Raw genomic sequence first — 21,339 nt, 5'->3', positions numbered from 1 at the left:
ACAGTGTTTCCACTTTAGAAAACAGTCCTGGAACGCTTCTTTTTGTGATGTTCTTCAGTTTCTTCGTCGCATTTGCCATAATCTCAGGAATCGTCTCAAATCTTTTTTTTCTTTCAAAGGTCTTATGAGTTTGGGGAACAAGAAGAAATTACAAGGAGCGAAGTCAGGTGGTAGGGTGACACACAGGTGAGTAGGCGTGGAACAAATTTCGCAGCAACGCGGTGCATCTTCAGTTTTTCTGTCAAAATCAAGATTTTGACCGAAAAATTGAAGATGTTACAAGTAACATGATCCAACTGATACCGTACACTCCTCAGCAAGCTCGAACCAAGATGTTGATTTTGTCTATATTTGAGTCATCAGTTGATGTGGAAGGAAGTCCAGGACGCTCATCTTTTTCAATTGACTGACGACCAAATTTAAAACGTCCATGCCACTTAAAACAAGTTACATGCTTCATAGCAATGTCGCCGTAAGCCGTCTTGGGCATATCAAAAGTTTAATTTGCAGATTTTCGGAGTATAACACAAAATTTCAGAGCAGCTCTTTGCTCATTCAAGTCACTCATTCTAATATTCGCCACACGATAAAACACACTTCACAAACAATCACGTAACTAATTGACCAATAATAATATTTGCGATAAAAAAAAGCATTTTAATCAGCTGATGTGTACGGACATGGCGACGCCAAGCGTATTTGACGAACCAACTGGAGCCGAGCAATTCAAACAGTATGTTTTCTTGAACAGACCTCATATATATATATATATATAGAGGGGAGAGTTCTGAAAAAACTGCTTATAGATTTCACAAGTTTTAATCGGCACACATAACAGTATTAAACACAATCACAAATTAAACTGGCCAAATTTTATTCTATTAGAAATTTTTTTTATCACTAACAGCTTTTATTTGTTATTTTTAAATAAAGATTTCTGCTTCATTAACATTTTTTTATATGATTATTATCACTACTATTATAATAAAAAGATATTACAAACATAAATAAAAATATTATACAGAAATATGTTTACTACAGTTATGAAATGAATTATTCTGCTGGTAAATAATGATTATCAATCAGCAAGTAATAATAACACTCAGATTAATATATTTTACATCAATGAATAAGACAGTTAACACATTTCTCTAGTTAAAATGTGTTAAATTATATTTTTATCACTTTTTATACAAAAAATAACTATTTTAATGAAGGAGAGAGATCTTTATGAAATTATTAAAAGAATATCAATAAAAAAAAATCAGTAATTGATAAAAAAAATTGATTGTGTTTAATAAAATATTATATTCTCTTGCTAGAATACAATTTTTCACCTACTTATTACATTTAAAAAAAAAAATTATTATACTAACGATATCTTTGTCCAATTCTGTTTCTTCAACCAGCTGTTGTTCATTTTGTTGTTTTAATAAATATGAAGTAGCTGTATTTTCTGGTACACCATAACCAAATCTATTAATAAAATGCATACAACTTGGTCCACGTTCCAAAACACTCGCAGATGAAACTGATCTTAATCTAACAGGAGGCGGATCACTTGCCCTGTTACCAAAATAAATAAGTTCCAATTTAGAATATAGACATTGACTGAATCTTTACCTTAATTCTAGATCAAGCTAATTAAATTAAGATTCTTAAGGTTACAACACTCATAATAAATTTTTGATTCTTTCTTTGTCTGCTAAAATAAAGATTATCCTAGAAAGCACCTGAATAGCCTAGAAAGCCTGAATGTATATTCCAAATAAAACACAGGACATAAAGACAGAAAACTTTTAGATGAAGTTAGATTTATTGTTAAAATCATTTGATGAAGAACATATACAATAAAAAATTCTCATCATATAATTCAAAATTAAGGCATTATAAAAATAGGTCCTACCAGAAGCTCTATACGGTATAGAATGTTATCAGTACGTTTCAGAGAAAAGAATTCTAAGAAAGATATACAGACCAAAATATGAACTTGGAATTTACAAATTGAATATTAAAAAAGGAATTTAAAATTTTGGATGCAATTTGAAAAAGAAGATTAAGATTTTATTGAAATTTATACATAATAAATAACAACAGGTTGATAAAACAAATATTTGATTTCTATGAAAACATAACCATAAAGACCACATGATTTAAAGAAACAGGGAAAAATTAAATCCATTGAAGATCTCGAAAGATTTGATTTAAGACACAAGATGAATTTAGAAAACTGATACAAGAATCTAAGTTTCCAGAGAGCAAATTGAAAAGATACACACCTGACCTTCAAGGAAATGAAGGTCACAGTTTTTTGTGGTCAGAACCTATGAAACAGATTATTACTTGGACATATAAACTATTATTTTGAGTATCATCAATGAAACAAAATCTGAATTTTTAGGTTTAAAAAGAAAGCAAATGTTAGAATGAAAATTGGTGGGAATAAGGAAATATAAGGAAAAATATTTAGATTAATCACACATTGTTTAACATATTGAATATTACCTCTGTAATAAATACAGAACCTTTTTTTTGTTGTCTTAAGTACCATACTATAGCATTTAGAAATTAACTGTAATAACTCCTTTCCCCACACCTGTCACTCCAACTGGTTTGTTTAATACACTGAAATAATTCTGCTTCAAACCAAAAAATTGGTCTGGATTTTGTTACATAATTTAGGTAATAAAAATATGTTTTTACATTTTATTTTTACTAAAAATGACAGCAAAGCTGTAAATAACATTTCAAATAGATTTTCCCATTTCATTTAACATTTTTTTTCGTGCAATTGAATAATAATTATTCAACTTCTCCCTGAAGTAAACTTTATGAATTTTCATGCAGTCACAGAGTTTTATGTGACATACAGACAACATTTATTTTCTTATTACTTTTCTTTTTTCATTTATATTCAGAGGTGGAGGAACCCCATTTACAGGTGCTGAAGCAGTGTTGGACTCACTAACAGCTTCTGCAAGATGATATTAAGAGCATATGTGTTCCTGCGCACTACCAACTAAACCTCCATCCCTGGGTTTCTGCCCCTCCTGGAAACCTTTGCAGCATTACTTGGAAAATGCCTGCACACACAATCTGTCTCTGCAATCACCACTGAAACAGCAAAACACACATCCAAAACACATTTGTTACCTAGAAAATCTATTTTTTTATTTTTACTTTATATCTGTAAAGGTGAATGTAGTATGGGGATGCTTGTCAGGAATATCCAGATTAGAAAATTTATATAATAAATGCAATTTTTTCAGTCATGTCTAAAGAAGACATTTTGAAGAAATTCTTCCTAGGTTGTAGTATTATGTATTACATCTCTACCATTACAGCCATTGAAGTACGAAACCTTCTGCCCTCACTTCGCCAATCCAATAATTATCTCATCCTTTTATTTTTTCAAATGGCTATCCTTCCCATATACCACAACTACTACAATTTGCAAAAATAATTTATTAAAAGCTTTCAGTTAACAATATCTTTAACTTAGCAAATTATTATTTAAAAATTTGATGTTACAAGAATATTATAATCTAAATTAATAGAAATAAAAGTAAATTCTACCCAGTTCAAAATACTTTAATTTATGCCTATTAGCAATATATAGTTTCAAAATGCCTTCCTTCCATTTCTATTCTTGTAAAATTTCAGTATATCCTGGAAGCAAATATACAGATGAAATATTTCTCTTGCTATAACTCAAGAACACAGCATTAATTCACATCTATGTTTACTTGTATATGGTTATTTTTTTACCTCCAGAATCAAGTCCTGCAATTATGTTCTTTCCTTTTCCTCCCCTCCCTTTCTAACTCTCCTGATGTCTCTCTTCTTTTTGTGTGTGTGTGTACGCATGCACATGCTCAATGCAAAATTAATTAAAGTTTGACTTATATATGTATATCCCGATTTCATGTCAATACAATATGAACTTCGACATCCTGATACTTTTGTATCACAAGTTATATTCAGTTTTTTGAATCTAGTTTGTAGCTACCAAAGTCTTTGTTTGTTTATACAGATAACGGTGTTGTATTGTAATTGTCCAGAACTGATAATAAAAGGAAAAAACATATTTTATATCGCAATTGTTTACATTTTAAAGTTTAGTTATTGTTTCTTATTGAAGCATATTAGTCTTGATTCATTTATTTTTATTCTTTAAAGGTTGAAGATGTTTTTGCTGCAACTTTTAAATAATTTTAAATTAGAATGTTAAAATTAGAGTAAGCATTATACCATTTGACCCCGAAGTAAAGAAAAATTGAATTTCTACAGGTGAGGGGAAGGAAAAGGAAATAAAGAGTGACATTACATGTATTCAGTACGTGTAATGCCTCACTTTTTTAAACAGTTTACCTTTAATCATTAGGTCCATCAATTCCTTTACTTTACAGTGAAATACCTTTGCAATTACAACAGGGCAGTAGAAAGTGTTTCTGACCTGGTAGTAATGCTTCTTGAATTTCTTTCTGCTTAGGACTCCATGTGAATGTGATGAAAAAAATCTGAAATACCATAGTGATGGATATATGTCAATCCATCTTGAGCTTGCTTGTGAGTACCAATGTAAAATGATGGTAGTACAACTACTTTTTCCCAGTTGATCAGCTTGGACATCCTGTCTTCCTATGGTGTCTTTCAGGTGAATGTGATTATCTGCCCTTATTCTGATCCCATAGGGAAAGGCACCCTCCATGTGGCAGTTTTGGTTGCTACACCACCCCCTCTGTACCTAGCCCCTATGGGCTTTACCAGAGGTCATCTTCAGAACCTCGGCAAAAGGCATCTGCCCTCAGCTCCTTCTCATGAAATCTAATGCAATTAAATTTTTCAGTCTCTATTTCTGTATATTAATCAAGCAATGATTAAATAACGTACCATATTGCGGCAAATTGTTTTCTTCTCTTTTTTTCTTCATGATACTGGAGTTATAAAAACTTATATACTGATAAAACTTATATACTCATGATAGTGTAGGTATAAAAACGTAAACAAGGGCTCATAATATTTTCATAGTTTTACTCTTGAACGAATATATTTTTTAAGTCCAATGAGCTTTATAAGGGAGATGTGTTTTTTACATCTATCTTCCTATCCTTTTCCTTCACAACTTTCTTCCCCCCCGGATCTCCATTGATCCGGGTATTCCCAAAATTTTGGTGACCCCAAAAAACCTTTTTTTTTTAACATTTCCGACTTCATTTTTGAAAAGATATGTTTTAGAATCCCGAATTTTTTAGACCCCTCAAAAAGGGACCCCCAAGAAAGGGCAAGTGGGGTGTTGTTGGATGTGTTTTTGGGTGCTGATTCCAAAACAAGTGTTGAAACCAAATTTGGACGTTCCTGGAAGGAGTTAGGGGGGTTCAAAAAGAGCCCCTCAACACAGGCAAGTGGAGTATCAAATTACTGGACTTTGGGCCCTGAACTCGATTCTGATACCAGATTCGGAATATATCTCTGTTGGAAAGAGATACAGATAAAAAAGGAATGGATCAACGATCTGATTCTTTCAAGCCCAGTAAGGCATTAGGAAGATCGCCGACAAGAGGAGAACAAGAAATAATGAGTACAGAGGAAGAATTTCAGGGGTTAATGATACAGTCTTCCAGCATGGAGTCTGTGAACGCTGCCGAAAGAAGAGAAGAACAAAGAGAGCGTGAAGTCAGAAAGTGACTTCACGCTCAAATAAGAGACCCCCAAATACTACCTACCTACAGGAAGACAGAGAACCCGAAGGAGAAATAGTTGAGTTAATTACTGAACTAGAAGAGATTGCTACTATGCTATTTGGTAATATAGATAGAAATACTAAGGAGGAGGTGAAACAGGTTGAGAAGTGATTGTACGGATTGGTGCAGCAGATTGTGGATTTTAAATCATGAACTCTGTAAGAGGAGTTGGGTGTTGTGGCAGCTGAAGTGTTGGATTATCTGCTAATCTGTGGTTATATTTCCCCTAACTTTAATATGGACAGATTCCAGGAATTTTTTACTTATCTTGAGAACCTTATTAGGGGCACTTCGAAGCTGGTTATCCTGGTTGGGGATATGAACGCAGAGTGCGTAGAGCTTGGAGGTCTTCGTTCTATGGCTAGAGGATATAACAACAATGCTAGGGGTTTTGGACTTGGTGACTGAACACCCCCTTTGTCATGACGACAGGGTCCTGTATTAGACATTACTGCTGTCTCTCCATTTTGTGTCCACAAAATAGTTAACTGGCATGTGGTAGCTGAGAAATTTTATAGTGATCACAGGCTATTGCTTTTTCTGTGCTGACTGATAAGAACATACCACCAAAAAGAAGTCCTAGATGGTCTCCTTCATCAAGACAGGTGGATCAATTTGCTGACTCTGTTGTAGAAAAGCTTGGTAAAATGGTTCAATGGAACCCAGATGACTTTCAGTTGACTGTTAAGAAGGAGCTTGAGAAGACTATCCCTAAAAACTTACCAAATAAACAGAAAGTGTACTGGTGGTCGAGTAAAATTGCTGCCTTACAAAAGGAATGCTTTAGGGCAAGGAGATTCCTACAAAGGATTAGAAAAAGACAATCAGGATTGTACTGTGTAGGGTGAAGCGGCTTATAGATCAATTAAATACAAGTTGTGTTCTGAGATCAAGCCAGCCAAGAAGGAGGCATGGCTAACTCTACTGAATTGTCATGAAGAGATTTGGATGCCCTCCCGCCCCGTTATCCAGGGTGCAAACTTTAAGGACTGTATCAAGCTGTTTCTGACTGATGAATCAGAACATACTGAAGTTTTCTATACCCAAGAAAGACAATTTTCCATAAATGCGAGCTAAGTGGGCAGTCATGAGAATAAATCTTAAGAAATCCCTGAGGCCTGATAGTATCTTGGGTATTTTCATTAAAAGACTAGTACAGAAGTACCCATGGCAAATTCTTGAGGCGGTTAATAAAGCAATGACAAAATGTAGCTTTCCTAGAGCCTGGAAAGAGGCTAGGTTGGTCCTTGGTTTACACAATGAGACTTTCCAGGAACTAAATTTAAATTTGGAAAAATGTGTTCTTTAAGAGCTTGCTCTAATATTACTTATCTTAAGTTTTTCTGAACTGTTTTATTATGAGTTCTCAAAGGGTCAAAACAGATCTGTCCATACAGGTGACTGAATTTTGACAAAAACCTGTTTTCATGATATTTACAAACACTTGTGACAACCGAATTAATACGTAAAAAAATAAGTTGTTTGTTTTTGTCACTAAATTCACAAATTTTAATGGTTCTTTTGGCACTCAGCCATACACTGTTTTATGACACTTTTCATTCATAAATTCCTGTGGAACATTCTTCTTTCATTGTTTTATGTGAATTACTTGAAAATAATTAAAAATTTAACTGATTTTAAAATTTGCAAATATAACATTATTAAGTAAGACTTATTTATTTAATAAACACTTCCAAACACAGGATCAAATTTGAGACACTCGGCAAAGATGTGAACAGGTCACTGAATAATTTCGGACTAACCAGTCTGTAATTACAAAGCTAACTGATGCAACAAGCATAAATGAGCACATTGCAACATTAATTTTCCTGATGACTGGAAGTGACTTCAAGCATCTACTACAACATGAACACTGCAATTGAATGGTTCATACAAGTCTATTTCAACTATAATAATAAGTATAAAAATATTAAATTGCCAAGAAGACAAGAAACCCTCTTGGGGCAGTTATTTAGGGAGTCAAAATGGTATCGCTTTTGACAGGTTTTTCATGATTTTTGAGAGGTTATAACATTTTTATTAGTAAAGTTCACAAGAAACCTTTTTATTTGCCATAAACATCTACAAAAACACTGCAAGTTGTGCAAATTTGAGATTTTTATCACCAGCCCATCTGAGTTATTTAAAGACAAAATTTAAATATTTAAAAAAAAATTCATAAAACTTTAAGGATAAGTATATTATCATTAATATTATTTATGGTAAAACTAATAACATATACCTACATATAAAAAAATAATTCAATCTGTGTATGCCATCCCTGCCTCTTGAAAAAAAATTACCATAAGTGAAATTTCAGTTTTTCATGTTCAACTTTATTGATTTTCTCATAGAAAGAAGAGAGATAGATAAATAAACTACTGGACCAATATTTTACTTTGAGAAAATATGAATAAATTGCTTGTTTCATTCTTTCAGGACCAATAATTTTTTAGTTATGATTTTTTTCTGTAAACCCTTACAATCAAAAAAATGCGGTAACAAAAATGGCCACCACAGGTAAACTGCTTAAATAAAATATCTAAAAAAAATAGTTTAAGGTCTTCAGATATGTAGGAAATAAATGGGTAAGTTCAATTTTTTTTGAATTGGTCAAGCAACCAGCTTTTTTTGGGTCACTTCAAATGGATTGATCTTTTACTGAAATATATCTCAAGAATAAAAACATTTCCTCTTGTGAATAAACAAGCTTCATCCCAGCAAAATAAAAAGAATACTGATTGTGTTATTACCAGGATGAGTGCATGCATCACTATTCAATGATCAGATGTTGGATGAATCAAATACAGTATGAAGGTTGCTGCTGATCAATGCATTGCATTACATTTTATATGGGATGCTGTAATGTTTAAGACAGAATTATTCAACTTACAAATATTCAATATGTAAACATATACAAAAAATGGTAGGGGTTCATTTTTATATATATTTTTTTTTTTTTTGATAAATTATACCTAAATTAATAGTTTGATACAGAGAAATATTATGTTTCAAAAATAGGAAAGATATATATATACTAACTTGAATGGGGATTGTGAAGAATCATTTTGTTTAGATTTCATTGAATCTAATGCGGATTCTGTTGGAGAATATTCATTTATAGAATAATCAGGACCCAAATATAAATCTTTATCTTTCCAACCCAAAGTACATGGTTCATTTATCTACAAAAAAATTCAATAAGCAAAAATTGTTAAGTATTCTAAGTAACTCATTAGATATTCTGAAAGTATCTGGATATCTTGTAGGCTTTGTTGATTTAGGACCCATAAATAGCTGTGTCCTTGTTTGAGTAGTGAGAATATTAGCAGGTTCTTACATTCCTGGAATCATCAGGCTAGTATGTGTTGATTAATTAAAATATCTTTAAATAAATATAAATTTATTTTTAGCTGTTTAAAAGCTGCACTCTTTATTTGTTTTAAAAGTAGTGGGAGGTCCAAAACTCATACAAAAAATACTAAATAAATATAAATAAATAATAAAGCGTGTTATTTAACAGATCTAATTTAGTTTTAGAATGGATTAAAAACAAACAAATGGAGCAGAATTTTATAATTTCTGAAAATTTCCATTACCTATCCTTGTATTTTTCATATATAGTAACTAGTCCACAGTTGTTTTGTGCATTAATGTAGCCATTTATATATAATTATTAGTGAAATAGACATCATTACAGACTTAATATTATTAAATAGATTTTTAATAATGGACTAAAGCACACCACTGGCAGTTGTTAGCTTTATCTGGTTCATCAAGTTCTTATAAAACACTGATTTTATAAGATCAGAATTTTAAATGCTGCTCTTAAAACTGATCTTTAAGGAATTCTGATTTTCCAGAAAAACTGCAATGTTTAGTTTTTAACATTATCAATCATTTTGATCATTAAAACTGTACAACTTTACTATACATAACTCCCCATCATCATCATATAATTGTCTGCGAGACCTTAAAATAGTACTGGAAATAGTGCAAGGAAACTTTCGCAAGTCTTTTGCTCTATTCAATCTTAATAGCTTCAACTATTAGCTCCCATCTCCTATCAAATTATTTAATCTTTTCCGTCCTTCTGTTTGTATTTATAGCAGTTTTAATCAATTCCACTTTCTTATGATATGTCCCATCCAGTGAGCTTTCCTATTCTGATTAAGATTCTGCTCTTGTTGCTGTCATTACTAATTTATTTTTCACTCTTTTTCTATTTATCAAATCTCTTCCACATCCTATTTTAAATGCTTACAGTATTTTTTCTTTTTTCCATTATATTATCTTTTATTCCACCATTCTTATGAAAGCAGTCAAGCAAATTGTTTTTGCTTGATTAATTTATTGATGAATGAATGTCAGGAAAACATATTCCAAAATGGTTCTAGCATCCGTAGACAAGAATTTGTAAGTAATATTCAAAAATAAAAACTTAAAACTAGTGAAAAAATCATTTTACATCTTCAAATTAACACTTCATATGACATTTTACAAAACAAGCATGGATGTCAGTTAAAAGTAAAAAATATCTGTCATATTAAGAAAATATTTAGTGTTTAGCATTACAGAATTTCCTAATATAGCCCTGCTGCCCAATGGTAAAAATTCTGGGAGCATAATTTTTGAAACATACATTATTAGGGTATTGAAATACTTCATTTAAATAGGACTTTATTATCAAGTTAGAGACAAAACATCATATGAGTCTGTACATTCATACATAAACAAAAATTGTAATTTCAATTATGCTGACACATATCAACTCTGAAAAATTTGAATCCTACTGTATTTATATTGTTTTTCTCCAGATACTTTTAATGGATTACACACAAATTGCTGTTTAAGAGTCTTAAAAATAAGGGTAAATCTTTCACATTTTTCTAAGCTAAAACCAACCTAAGTTAATTTCCACTTTTGATCCTTGTTCACCCAACCTGGGTAGTAAATAAGTACAAAGTCATGCATGCAATTTGTCCAGTCATTTCCTGAGTGAGAGAATTTTTAAACAGTATCATAAATAGATATTTTTAAGTAAATTCAGATACAAAATATGAAAAAGAAAGGCAGATGTATTTAACTTTTTTCATTTTTTTGTAATACTTCTTAATTCTTAGTATACAAATATTTTTTATCTATTTGTCAAATCACAGTGTCTGTATTCAACAATCAATCAATATCATGTTCAACAAATCCAATAAAATTTATTTTATTTATTTATTTTTTTTTTGCAATTTCTTTTGAATTATAGTTATTTTTAACACTAATGAAGCTATATATAATAAGCTGTATATAATTAGCTTAACTAATAACTAATTATTGTCCATTTTTATTAGTACCTAATTTTATTGTTAATATATATATAAATTGTAATACATACAATTGGGGTGGTAATTACAGCATTATAATTACAAAACAATTGTGCTTGTCCATGTTCTGTGATTGCTAAACAACTGTCAGCAATATATAATGTACTTAAACTTGATGATGATGCAACTGACGTTTCAGACAGAGATGAACCTCCTTCATTTGGTGATAAAAACTTTACCCGTTCTCGCCAAAGATTCCAGAACATCTATAATTTATAAATATATATATATTTAAACTTCCTTAACTTGTATTGATAGAAATGTTCTCCATTTAGCTACTATGATCAGAAAGTTCTGTATGTTAACCAGACAATTGGATATAGAAATTCAAAATCAGATTAGAATTGCAAGCAATATTACAAGTCTGAATTTTTTAAAATTAGGTAGAAAAACGAAAAAAAAATTAACTACTATTGAATTTTAGCTTATTTAAAAAATTTAAATTGATAAAAATATTAAAATTTCTTCAAAATAATTAAATAATTTTTTTGGGGGATATGAAAAAGTGTAATCTATGTTTTCAAATTCATACCATTAACGATATGAAAATTTGTAAAATATAAACAGCACATCAGGGAGGGGAATTTGCATTATCAAATTATAATATAAAAGGAAGCATGGTAGGTTTCAAGTTAAATTTATGTATCTACAAATAATCTCGGCTTTTTATCTCAACCTTTTGTTGTGTTGTTTCATACTATACAGAAAAAATGTAAATGATGGACTCAATTTAGTAATTCTATATTTCCTGTACAGTAACAATGTGACTGACTGATCTACATAGTAGTTTAGAAAGTAGGTCCTAAAGATTCAGATAACATTGCTAGAGCGCATGTAGGTGCGTAAATGCTTCCTCACATGTGGGACAAGTTCAGCCGCTGCTTAGATGTGTGCCATGCAGCCAGAGGCGGCCACATTGAATGTTTGTGAATTGAATCTGTAAACTTTAGTGTAGTATAGAAGTAAAATGTAATTTAATCCACATTTGTCATTAGTTCTTAATTTGGAATGCAAAGTTATGAAATTGAGTATCATTTTGAATTACTCTTATTATGGTTTAAAATATAATTTTGGAGAAATTTTACTTGTTAATTCTATTTAGTTTAACCAAATCAAAGTTAATATTATTAAGATTACTTATAGAAAAGAGAGCAAATAATTACTTTTAGATCACAATATAAGTCATTATTAAATTTATTACAGTAATTCAAACTCTTTTTAAAAATTCTTCAGTTTTATAGCCTACTTCCAATCTGGACATCTAGGTTAAAAAAGTTAGTAATACAATCTTTCTGGGCATAAATTGTATATTTACAAATAAAAACAGTATGGTCATTTATTGGTGATGAGGAGAAGAGGAGGGGTAATCTACAATCAGCCGTTTTAATAATAAAAGAAATGAAATGGAATATCTTAAAACTTTAAACCTAATTAAAATTAAATTTTTAAAATAACAAAATGCAAACCACTCATATATATTATTATACTATACCATACCATACCATATCACTTTTATGTAAAGTACAAACAAAACAGATTGTAGCAAGTGAACTCTATCAATTGCTAAGTATGTTGGGATCTGACTGAACTATTTATAGTTCAGATAGAGGTAATTCTATATGCTCCACAATTCTTTAGATGAAAGGAGTTATTCCTTTTTTACAAAAAGAAACAACCCTCTTTTTCAGGAGGAGAACAGTTCCTCTTAAAAAAGGAGAACTTGTCTATGTTATTAAGTGACTTTTACGAGTATATTTCTTGAAGAAATTTTTATTTTTGGTAGATTGTAAACTAAATTCTTATCAGTGTTGTTTTGCTCCTATCTGGGTAAAAATATCCAATTTAATTAAGGGATAATGGTATTGTATGTGGAATAGGTGCCATGAGTTATATTCCAACAGGGTTGTTTTGGACTGCAATTACTTCAAGGATAAATTAGGTCTTCCATCACTTTTCTATAGCTTTGATCCCTTGTCCATATTTGGGTTCTTTGGGTGAAGAGTGAAACGACATGTCTGTACTGAGGATGCCAAGATCTTAATAAGCAATGCATTCTTTAACTGATCTACTAAGAAGTTCTTTCTACTTATGGACCAATCTGAGTACTATTTCCTGCTTGGTAGTTATACAACAAGCCTTATGATTGAAGAATCTCTGGTTAAAGCCAGACATTTAAATTTCTCCTAAAATACAAATTACCCTTTTTGAAACCCATAATTACATATGCCATTGTAAAAATACCTACAAGGGCAAATAAGTGTTACATAATTAATGAAGTACTTGTAAATATCAAAATGACGTATATTAAATATTCTCACTTTTTTAAAACTGTTGCATATCTTTATGTCCAAATGTAGATGATATTCAGTTCTGTGACTTTATAATAAACATCATTACACACAAAGTCTGATTAGCGCCATTTACAATTCTGGTACTTCTCATTACTCAAAGCTATAAGCTAGATTAAACAGATTGCATAAACCAACAAACTGATGTATCCATTGTTGTGATCCTGATGCTGACAACCATTTAAGGTCTACTGGACCTTTTATATTAAATATTACTGACTATTTGGTATAGTTTTCTGGCCATGATTCTAATTACTACTACTTTTAGGTCAGGTGATTCTGGGATGCACAAGCTACAACATACTGAATGAGTGGGTCACAAAACTGCCTGTAGGTTCTTCAATTCAGTAATGCTGCAGAGACTTCCTGAGTATCATATGAAACAATCAATCATTATACTTCTTTGTGTCATGAAACAAAACATTACCGAACATTAAAACGTTAGCAAACAGGAACTATATTCATAAAGATATAAATAATAAAAAAAATACATGGTTATATATATTTATCATAATTATCCTCCAAAAGCTTTAAATTTTCAAAAAAATTAAATAAGCTTTTCTGTTTAAAATTGAAAAACCAAATAAATACTAAAATGGAGAGATCATAAACAAGGTTTGCAACAATTCAACTGGCAGCATATTTTTTCTTGCATATTTCATTAAAATCAGCCAAACAATTGAGAAACATGAAAAGCTTTACCTCCAAAATAAATAGTGCAATTTTAAGAGTAAAAAGAGTTATTTTTGTCAAATGATTAAATGATTATAAAAAGAAGAGAAAATGGCTTTAAGTGGAAGATTGATCATGCTGTATCCATTTTCAAAATACATTTCTAAAAAAATGACCTCTATATATTAAAAAATTATGCAAAACACTATTTCTAATTCTTTTAGTATGAATTAGAGTAAGTGTATTCTAAAATAAATATTCTAAATTAGAATAAGTGTATTCTTTTAGTATTTATGAATAAATGTTCGTATCGCACGCAACTTTTTTTTATCCAACTTTTTTGCCAAAAAAGAACATATTATTACAATGTATTAAACAAAAAATATGTATGTTAGCGAGCTTAGGTTATGTTTGTTTAAATTAAATTAACTAAGTATACTGACAGTGATGGAGGACATTGGTTAGGTGGGTGCAATAAACTAACTGGTTAGATTCCACCAAATGAATGTGAATAGGAGTAGGCAGGCACACAACGCGGCCTATGAGCTAATTAGTAGATACCGGGCTGACTTCATCCTAACAGGAATCTGGCTGAGGAAAAGGTTTGGATTCAGGATGAGAATGTGAATGCTGCGTTCAGTGATGTGGCCTGGGTCCTTCCAGTCATCAGTAGACTTCTAGGAAAGGCTTTTTGTAGTTGTTGAGTTCAGAGAAGTTACCTTGATCATTGGGTATATTTCTCCCAATGTTAGTTTAGAAGAGTATGAAGGTTTCATCAATGAGACTGTGGCTGAGGCCAGGAAGTGGTCAAATGTGATCCTCATCAGTGACCTCAATGTTAAGTTTGTGACTTGGGGCGGCGGGATCACAGAATAAAGGGGGCAGATCCTGGAGGAGGCCGCAAGTGGTGCCGGTCTACCTCACTAGATGATGGAGTATCTCTTACCTTTGAGAGGGTAGGGTCAACATAGTTCATCGACGTTACCTTTGCTAGCGAGCTGGAGTGCTGGAAAGCCAGCAATTGGGGTGTGTTGGATGAGGAGACTCTCAGAGACCACAGGGCTGTCATGTTCACGTACACTGTGGTCGGGTGTATAAATAGTGGTTTACCCAAGAGCTGGAAGCTGAGTGAGCACACTGTGGAAGTCTTTCGTGACACCATCGCTGACACGCTACGAAATGCTTCTATGCCGGACGAGGTAACTTCAATAGTGCAGGAAGCGCTCGATGAGATTCGGCCGGAAAGCACTGCCAGAAGTAAGGGAGTCTACTGGTGGTGACACTCTGGAAGGTACAGTGCCTCTGTTTAACCGTGATGAAGTAACAGCTGCTGCTATGCGCGTTAGCCCGAGAAAGAGTCCTGAACTGGATGGCATCACCGGTGATACAGTGCAGGTTCTGGCCAACATGGTAGAAGCTACAAGATGCTGCCAACTACTGCTTAACGAGTTCGTACCGGATGCTTGGAAGATTGCTCGGTTGGTACTATATAGGAAGGTAATGTCACTGGCTGCTGGCCTTTGTGCCTACTGAGTACGCTGGACAAACTATTCGAGCGCCTTCTCGTGGGTAGATTGACAACAGAGTTGAATGCTGGGGTAGGTTTAAGCGATAACAGGTATGGTTTTCACAAAGGCAAGTCTACAGTGCATGCTATCGACCGAGTAATGAAGCTGGTCGATGAAGCTGCCGCTGGTTCCTGGCGTACAAGGAGGATTCCAATTGTTATTCTCCTGGACGTTGAAAACGTTTTCAATAGCTTGCCCTGGTGAACGATTCATAATGAACTGGGGAGACGTTGGTGTGAGTGCATACCTCCAGGGCAGATTGTAAATCAGTACCTATCCTATAGGTATGTAGTCGCCAACTCGGAAGGAATGCAAATTACCCATGAGGTGAAGTGTGGTGTGCCGCAGGGCTCGGGTTCTTGGTCCTCTGCTATAGAATTTCGCGTACGATGGTGTGTTGAGGATCAGGTATCCGGAAGGGATCACGGCTGTAGGCTTTGCAGATAATCTGGCTCTGGTAGTAGTTGGCTGTACAAAACAGGAAGTGGCTGAACAGGGCAATGCAGCAATTCACATGGCAAAGAAGTGGCTTCAGTCAAATGGCCATAAATTGGCAGAACTGAAGATGGGGCAGTGGTCATGGTTGGCAGAAGAAAGCTTGACCCCCATAGTTTTCAATCGGTGAAACTGATGTTGTGACCTCCACCAAGGCTGATTACCTTGGTGTTTGATTGGACAGGTGGAGTACTTTTCTTCAGCTCATTCGAGAGGTGGTTAGCAAGGCTAGGAGCGCAGTTAGTGCCCTAGCCAAGCTAATGAGGAATTGTGGTGGCCCATCTACTAGCAAGAGGAGACTCCTTGCCTTTATGGCATGGTCAGTCTGTTTGTACGAGGCTCTGGTATGGATTAGAGCCCTTAGCATCAGGCGGGCCACGGAGCTCCCAGATGGGCTGGAGAGAATGCTTGCCTTGAAGATTGCTTGTGCCTACAGGACTGTATCCAGTGAGGCGGTGTTTGTCATTGCCAGAGTGCCACCCTTGAGTCTCGAGGTGGTGGAGTGGGCTATGAGACAGCAGAGTATAGCGGCTGATGTTGTGCATACATACATGGCTTATCAATTATTGGCAGGAGAGATGGACCAGATCCCTCATCCCAGAAATTAATAGCTGGATGGAGAGAAAGTTTGGAAACCTGTCTTATGAGCTGACACAGTTTTTGAGTCGCCATGGCTGTTTTGGAGCATATCTTCATAGGATTGGGAAAGGGCTTCTCCCCTATGCTGGTATTGTGGGGTTGTTGACTCCCCAGAACACGTTGTGCTATGGTATGTACAATGGCATGATGTAAGGCGCCCAGTAGTGGATGAGTTTGAGGAGTTAAGGGTCAGGAATGTAGTCTCTAAGATGCTTGCCTCAGAAGCAGCGGCAGAATATAACTGCCATGGCTGAAGCTATTCTGCATGGAAAAGAGACAGAGGATGGCAAGTAGCAGTACCTCACAGTCTACGACCACTGCGAGGTTGATGAAGTGCTCTTTTTTGGTCAGGACTTGTATTTTATTGTTGTGTACTTCATTATTATTCATTGTATTGTATATATGTAGTTGGTCGAGATTAAATGGTGATGTTGCATTATCTGTATTTATGTATGTATTTTGTGTATTTTATTAATCGTGTATTATGTAGGCAAGTATTCGAGTTGGGACTTATGTTGTTGTGAATTTTATTGTTTTATTGTTGGATATTATGCGTTTGTCATAGAAGTTTTCAGTACTATTATGTACAATTCTCTAAAAGGATATTACCAGTCATTATGTGTAAGAAATTACTTTTGGGAGTAAGTTAAGTAGTTAACCCATGTAAGGGGAAAAAGTGTGGAGCATAACATTGTTCAGTACATGAAAATTGTACTGAACAATTATTTATAACTGTGTGGTTGAAAATTATTTGGGGTGGCCATTTTGGCAGAGGTGGTGACCTCTTACAGGGTTGGGCTGAGTTAAGCTTAAAATAAACATTAAATATACATAATATAAACTTATTAATAACATAACTTTATTGTATCGCTCTGCCACTTTTTTTGGTTACAAATATTGTAAAATGATAAAAAAATTACCTAGGAATTACATGATTTTCATATTTCCCCCAACCAAGAAATATTATTATAATAATTATATGATACAAATATAAAACTTTGATTTGGAAAACTTGTTAGTATGTTTGAATCATTGAGAATATAGTTGTATAAAGTGTAGACATCATGAAAATATGGGATTTACCAAATATCAAAGAAAACACAATTTCATTTTTACAAGAAAAAGGTCTTTTGCTGATCTTCTGTAAATGTAAAAAAAAACACTATGACTTTCAATTTAAAACATCAATGTTTTTGTTGCATGAAAAGAGATTGTAGAAAGGATATATTTTACATGAACATAAATGGTTCGTAGGAAATCCATTACTATTTGCAAAAATCATTAAATTTACATACTGTTGGTGCTATAATTTGACAAGAGTAAAATGATATTACTTTAAAAAAATGTACTTCTTCCACCTTAAGTAAACTATATTATTCATTTTCTCATGAAATCTTAAGTCACTGGGCCAAAAAAAGTGGCGGTGCAATAACAAACAACTTTTTTTTTTGATCAAACAAAACCACAATGAATAATTTATAACAATAAACAATATTAAAAATAAATTACTTACCCTTCTTTTTTCAATACCTCCTAATTCAAAATACAGAACTATATTATTACAAAAATGTGCTTTTAGTGTATTACGTTTCTTTTTACGAAAAACAGATAGATTGACAGCTTCAATAGGAAATACAGACACTAATTCTAAACTCTCTATATCTGGATCTAATCCGATTTTACCAGCTTCTAAACAAGTAGTGTGGCAAAGTTCATCATCAGCACATTTTAATACATCTGTAGCCAGTATAAGCTTTGTTGGGGTAAGCCCTGTATGAAAAATAATAACAGAGAAATAATTTTCCCTACATTTAATAATTATTGTAGAGTTTTGGTATAATCAATATATATAATATGTATAAGCAATTCATAATCATATATTATAAAGGTTTGAATATGAAAGGAAATAAACCTTTTAAAACAACCTAAGAAATGGAAAGTAGTGTACAGTAGCAAAATATTACAGTAGTAAAAATCATACGGTATTAAAAATTTGTAACATATTTTTATGTTCAAAGTAAAACAAGAATGCAAATTCAAGGGGTTCTACAGTTTTAACAACTAAAGTGATTTTATAAAACAGAAAAAATGAAATGGAATGTATTCAATTTTTTTTTTAAAAACATTAATTAAAACATTAAAAAAAACAGATATTGTAATTTTGTTGTAATAATCAATTATTTTTAAGATATTTAAAAAAAAACCCAAATACCTTTCTTCCTTTCGACAACAATAGATTCCAAAATCTTAAAATTTAGCATAACTTATTAAACAAAAACATCAACGGTCCTTAATAAACACCTATTTTAACACTAACTGCTATATATGAACGTGCTAACTCCATTGAATTGCAGATGATATTCAGCTACACATATATTAATTTATTTATCACTAGGTCAGAGTATTTATATATTTATGAACATCCTAACTCCTGTATGGGAAGACACCCATCCGCCTTGTGATGATCCTGGTTGCCACACCACCCCCTCCATTCCTAGCCTTGATGGGCCTTTCCAGAGGTCGTATTTTAGATCCCTTAATCTCAAAACACATGCCTTAGCAGACATTTCCATCAGTGTATTTACACAACTTACTACTGCCTTCATATGGCTTCTTCCAACTATGACCATCTATCATAGCTTGAAGTACAATCCTTGCACCTTCCTCAACACCAAAGGTTTCACACAAAACCTTTTCCCATATCTAATTTCAATTAAGACACTAAAGATCATAACTTTATTTAGTTTTTTAAACACCAAAAATATTCAACTTGTTCAACATTGAACAAGAAGCTTTCTGGTAAATAAAGCTTTCTGGTAAAGCAGACGTAACAGCTGTATTGCTATAAAGCATCAAATTGTCTGTACATTGTTATTTAGTTTCACTTAGATCAGTATTCAAAGTATTCTTCATAAGCATTTACACAAGCATCCACATATAAATTTATGCGGAGCAGGTATTAAATGACGCTGATTGAGTTAACTGCATGACTTTTTGCGACCACTTTGATTTTTTCCATTATGTGGATAACTGAATAGATAAAATTTTCAATTTTGTACAATAAATAACCTAATGAAATGCATCAAGAACCATTGCACAGTACTTAAGTCAAACTGTTTTTAATTTTTAGAAATTCATAACATTTTTCTTTTAAGAAAAGTACTATATTTTGTCTTTAATAATAAAAGTTGGTATTTTTTGTTTTTTGTAGACTTTATTATATCAATTTTTTCAGAATTAAATTCTTTACAAGTTAATAATAAAATTTACACATTTATTGGTCATTTAACGAAGTTATTTAAACTTAAAAAAACGTGTTTTTAATCATCAAATTTTTCTGTTTTACGTAGGATATCATGAAAACTATAGGAGTGCGCAATGTGGTGTGTAAAAGCATACTTTGGAATAATTTGTACATATCACTTTCAGAACCGGGATAAGAATGTTTTTACTGTAACATTGGAATGACAAGTCTGTTATTATATTATGACTGAAGAATTTTTATCTCCTCAAATAGGGGAGAAATTTGAAATCAATCAATCACACAACAGTCAATGAATGCAGTTCTAAATGATTACTTCTATCAGTGTTACTTTCAGACAAAGTGATGTTCCTTGGCCTATTAAGTCACTGGGTTTCACAGCATGTGATTTTTTTTGGTAGTTATTTGTAAAGATGTACGATGACTCTGGTGAAATATTGAAGAAATCAAAGAAAAAATTCATCACAGTGTTGTGTCAATTTCTGTGAATATGTTATGTTGGAAGGTGGAAAACATAAAAGCTTGACTTGAAAAATGTAAATGCTATTAAATGAATAAAAAAATTATTTTTTTAAAAATGGCTGTTTTATTGGCTTTCCAGTATTAATAGAATAGAATTTATTTATTCATTACCTATTTTATTTCACAGCTATTATGGAATTTACCAAATAACTTAGTTAAATACAAAATGCAATACAATAGTATTTTTGTTACTCCATTTAGAATTCAAACTACTCTACATGCTGTACATGGAAAATGGTGTGTATATCAATAAAATTAAAGGAACTACAAACCTTGAAGAAAAATATACTTCTTTTGAGCATCGATTAGATAGATATATTTATCACAAATAAGGAATACCATTTTGAGTGTATAAAAAACGTTTCCACAATTTTGTGTAAACCAATTTTTGCATTCCTTGTTCCAACTTAAATTATCACCTACGTGGTAGCCGAATCAAAAGTATGTTTTTGATGACTATAGGCAAAGAATTATCTGCAATGTTTTACTTTTATCTTTTTAAACTGGCTACCAAATGAAATTCTTTATTCACCAAAGTGCACAAGTTTTACCAAGTTTTATTTACCAAAATGAACAAAGAAATTGGCAGTTAATGTCAAATAACTGAAATACTTAAAATGATCTAACTACATACATAAATAAAATTTTATAAGCTATGAATTCACACAATGTTTGTAAAAATTATTTTCAAAAGTTTTTTTTTTGTGTGATGTA

The 21,339-nt window shown here is 32.3% G+C and overlaps 1 protein-coding gene across 1 annotated transcript in view; it reads right to left on the bottom strand.

Moving 5' to 3' along the window:
• The window catches only part of LOC142332505 (uncharacterized), a 53,269-nt gene that overhangs the window by 30,520 nt on the left and 1,410 nt on the right, over nucleotides 1-21,339 (bottom strand). Inside the window, exons 2-5 of the mRNA XM_075378953.1 lie at nucleotides 18,355-18,611; nucleotides 11,149-11,325; nucleotides 8,787-8,929; nucleotides 1,377-1,566 (exon numbers count right to left, since the gene is read on the bottom strand). Coding sequence (XP_075235068.1) covers nucleotides 1,377-1,566; nucleotides 8,787-8,929; nucleotides 11,149-11,325; nucleotides 18,355-18,611 — 767 coding nt within the window. The remainder of the gene's footprint in view (nucleotides 1-1,376; nucleotides 1,567-8,786; nucleotides 8,930-11,148; nucleotides 11,326-18,354; nucleotides 18,612-21,339) is intronic.

The sequence above is a fragment of the Lycorma delicatula genome, chromosome 11, assembly GCF_047948215.1.
Source record: "Lycorma delicatula isolate Av1 chromosome 11, ASM4794821v1, whole genome shotgun sequence".
Taxonomy (NCBI): Eukaryota; Metazoa; Arthropoda; class Insecta; order Hemiptera; family Fulgoridae; genus Lycorma; species Lycorma delicatula.
This window is presented reverse-complemented; position numbering and strand designations above follow the sequence as displayed.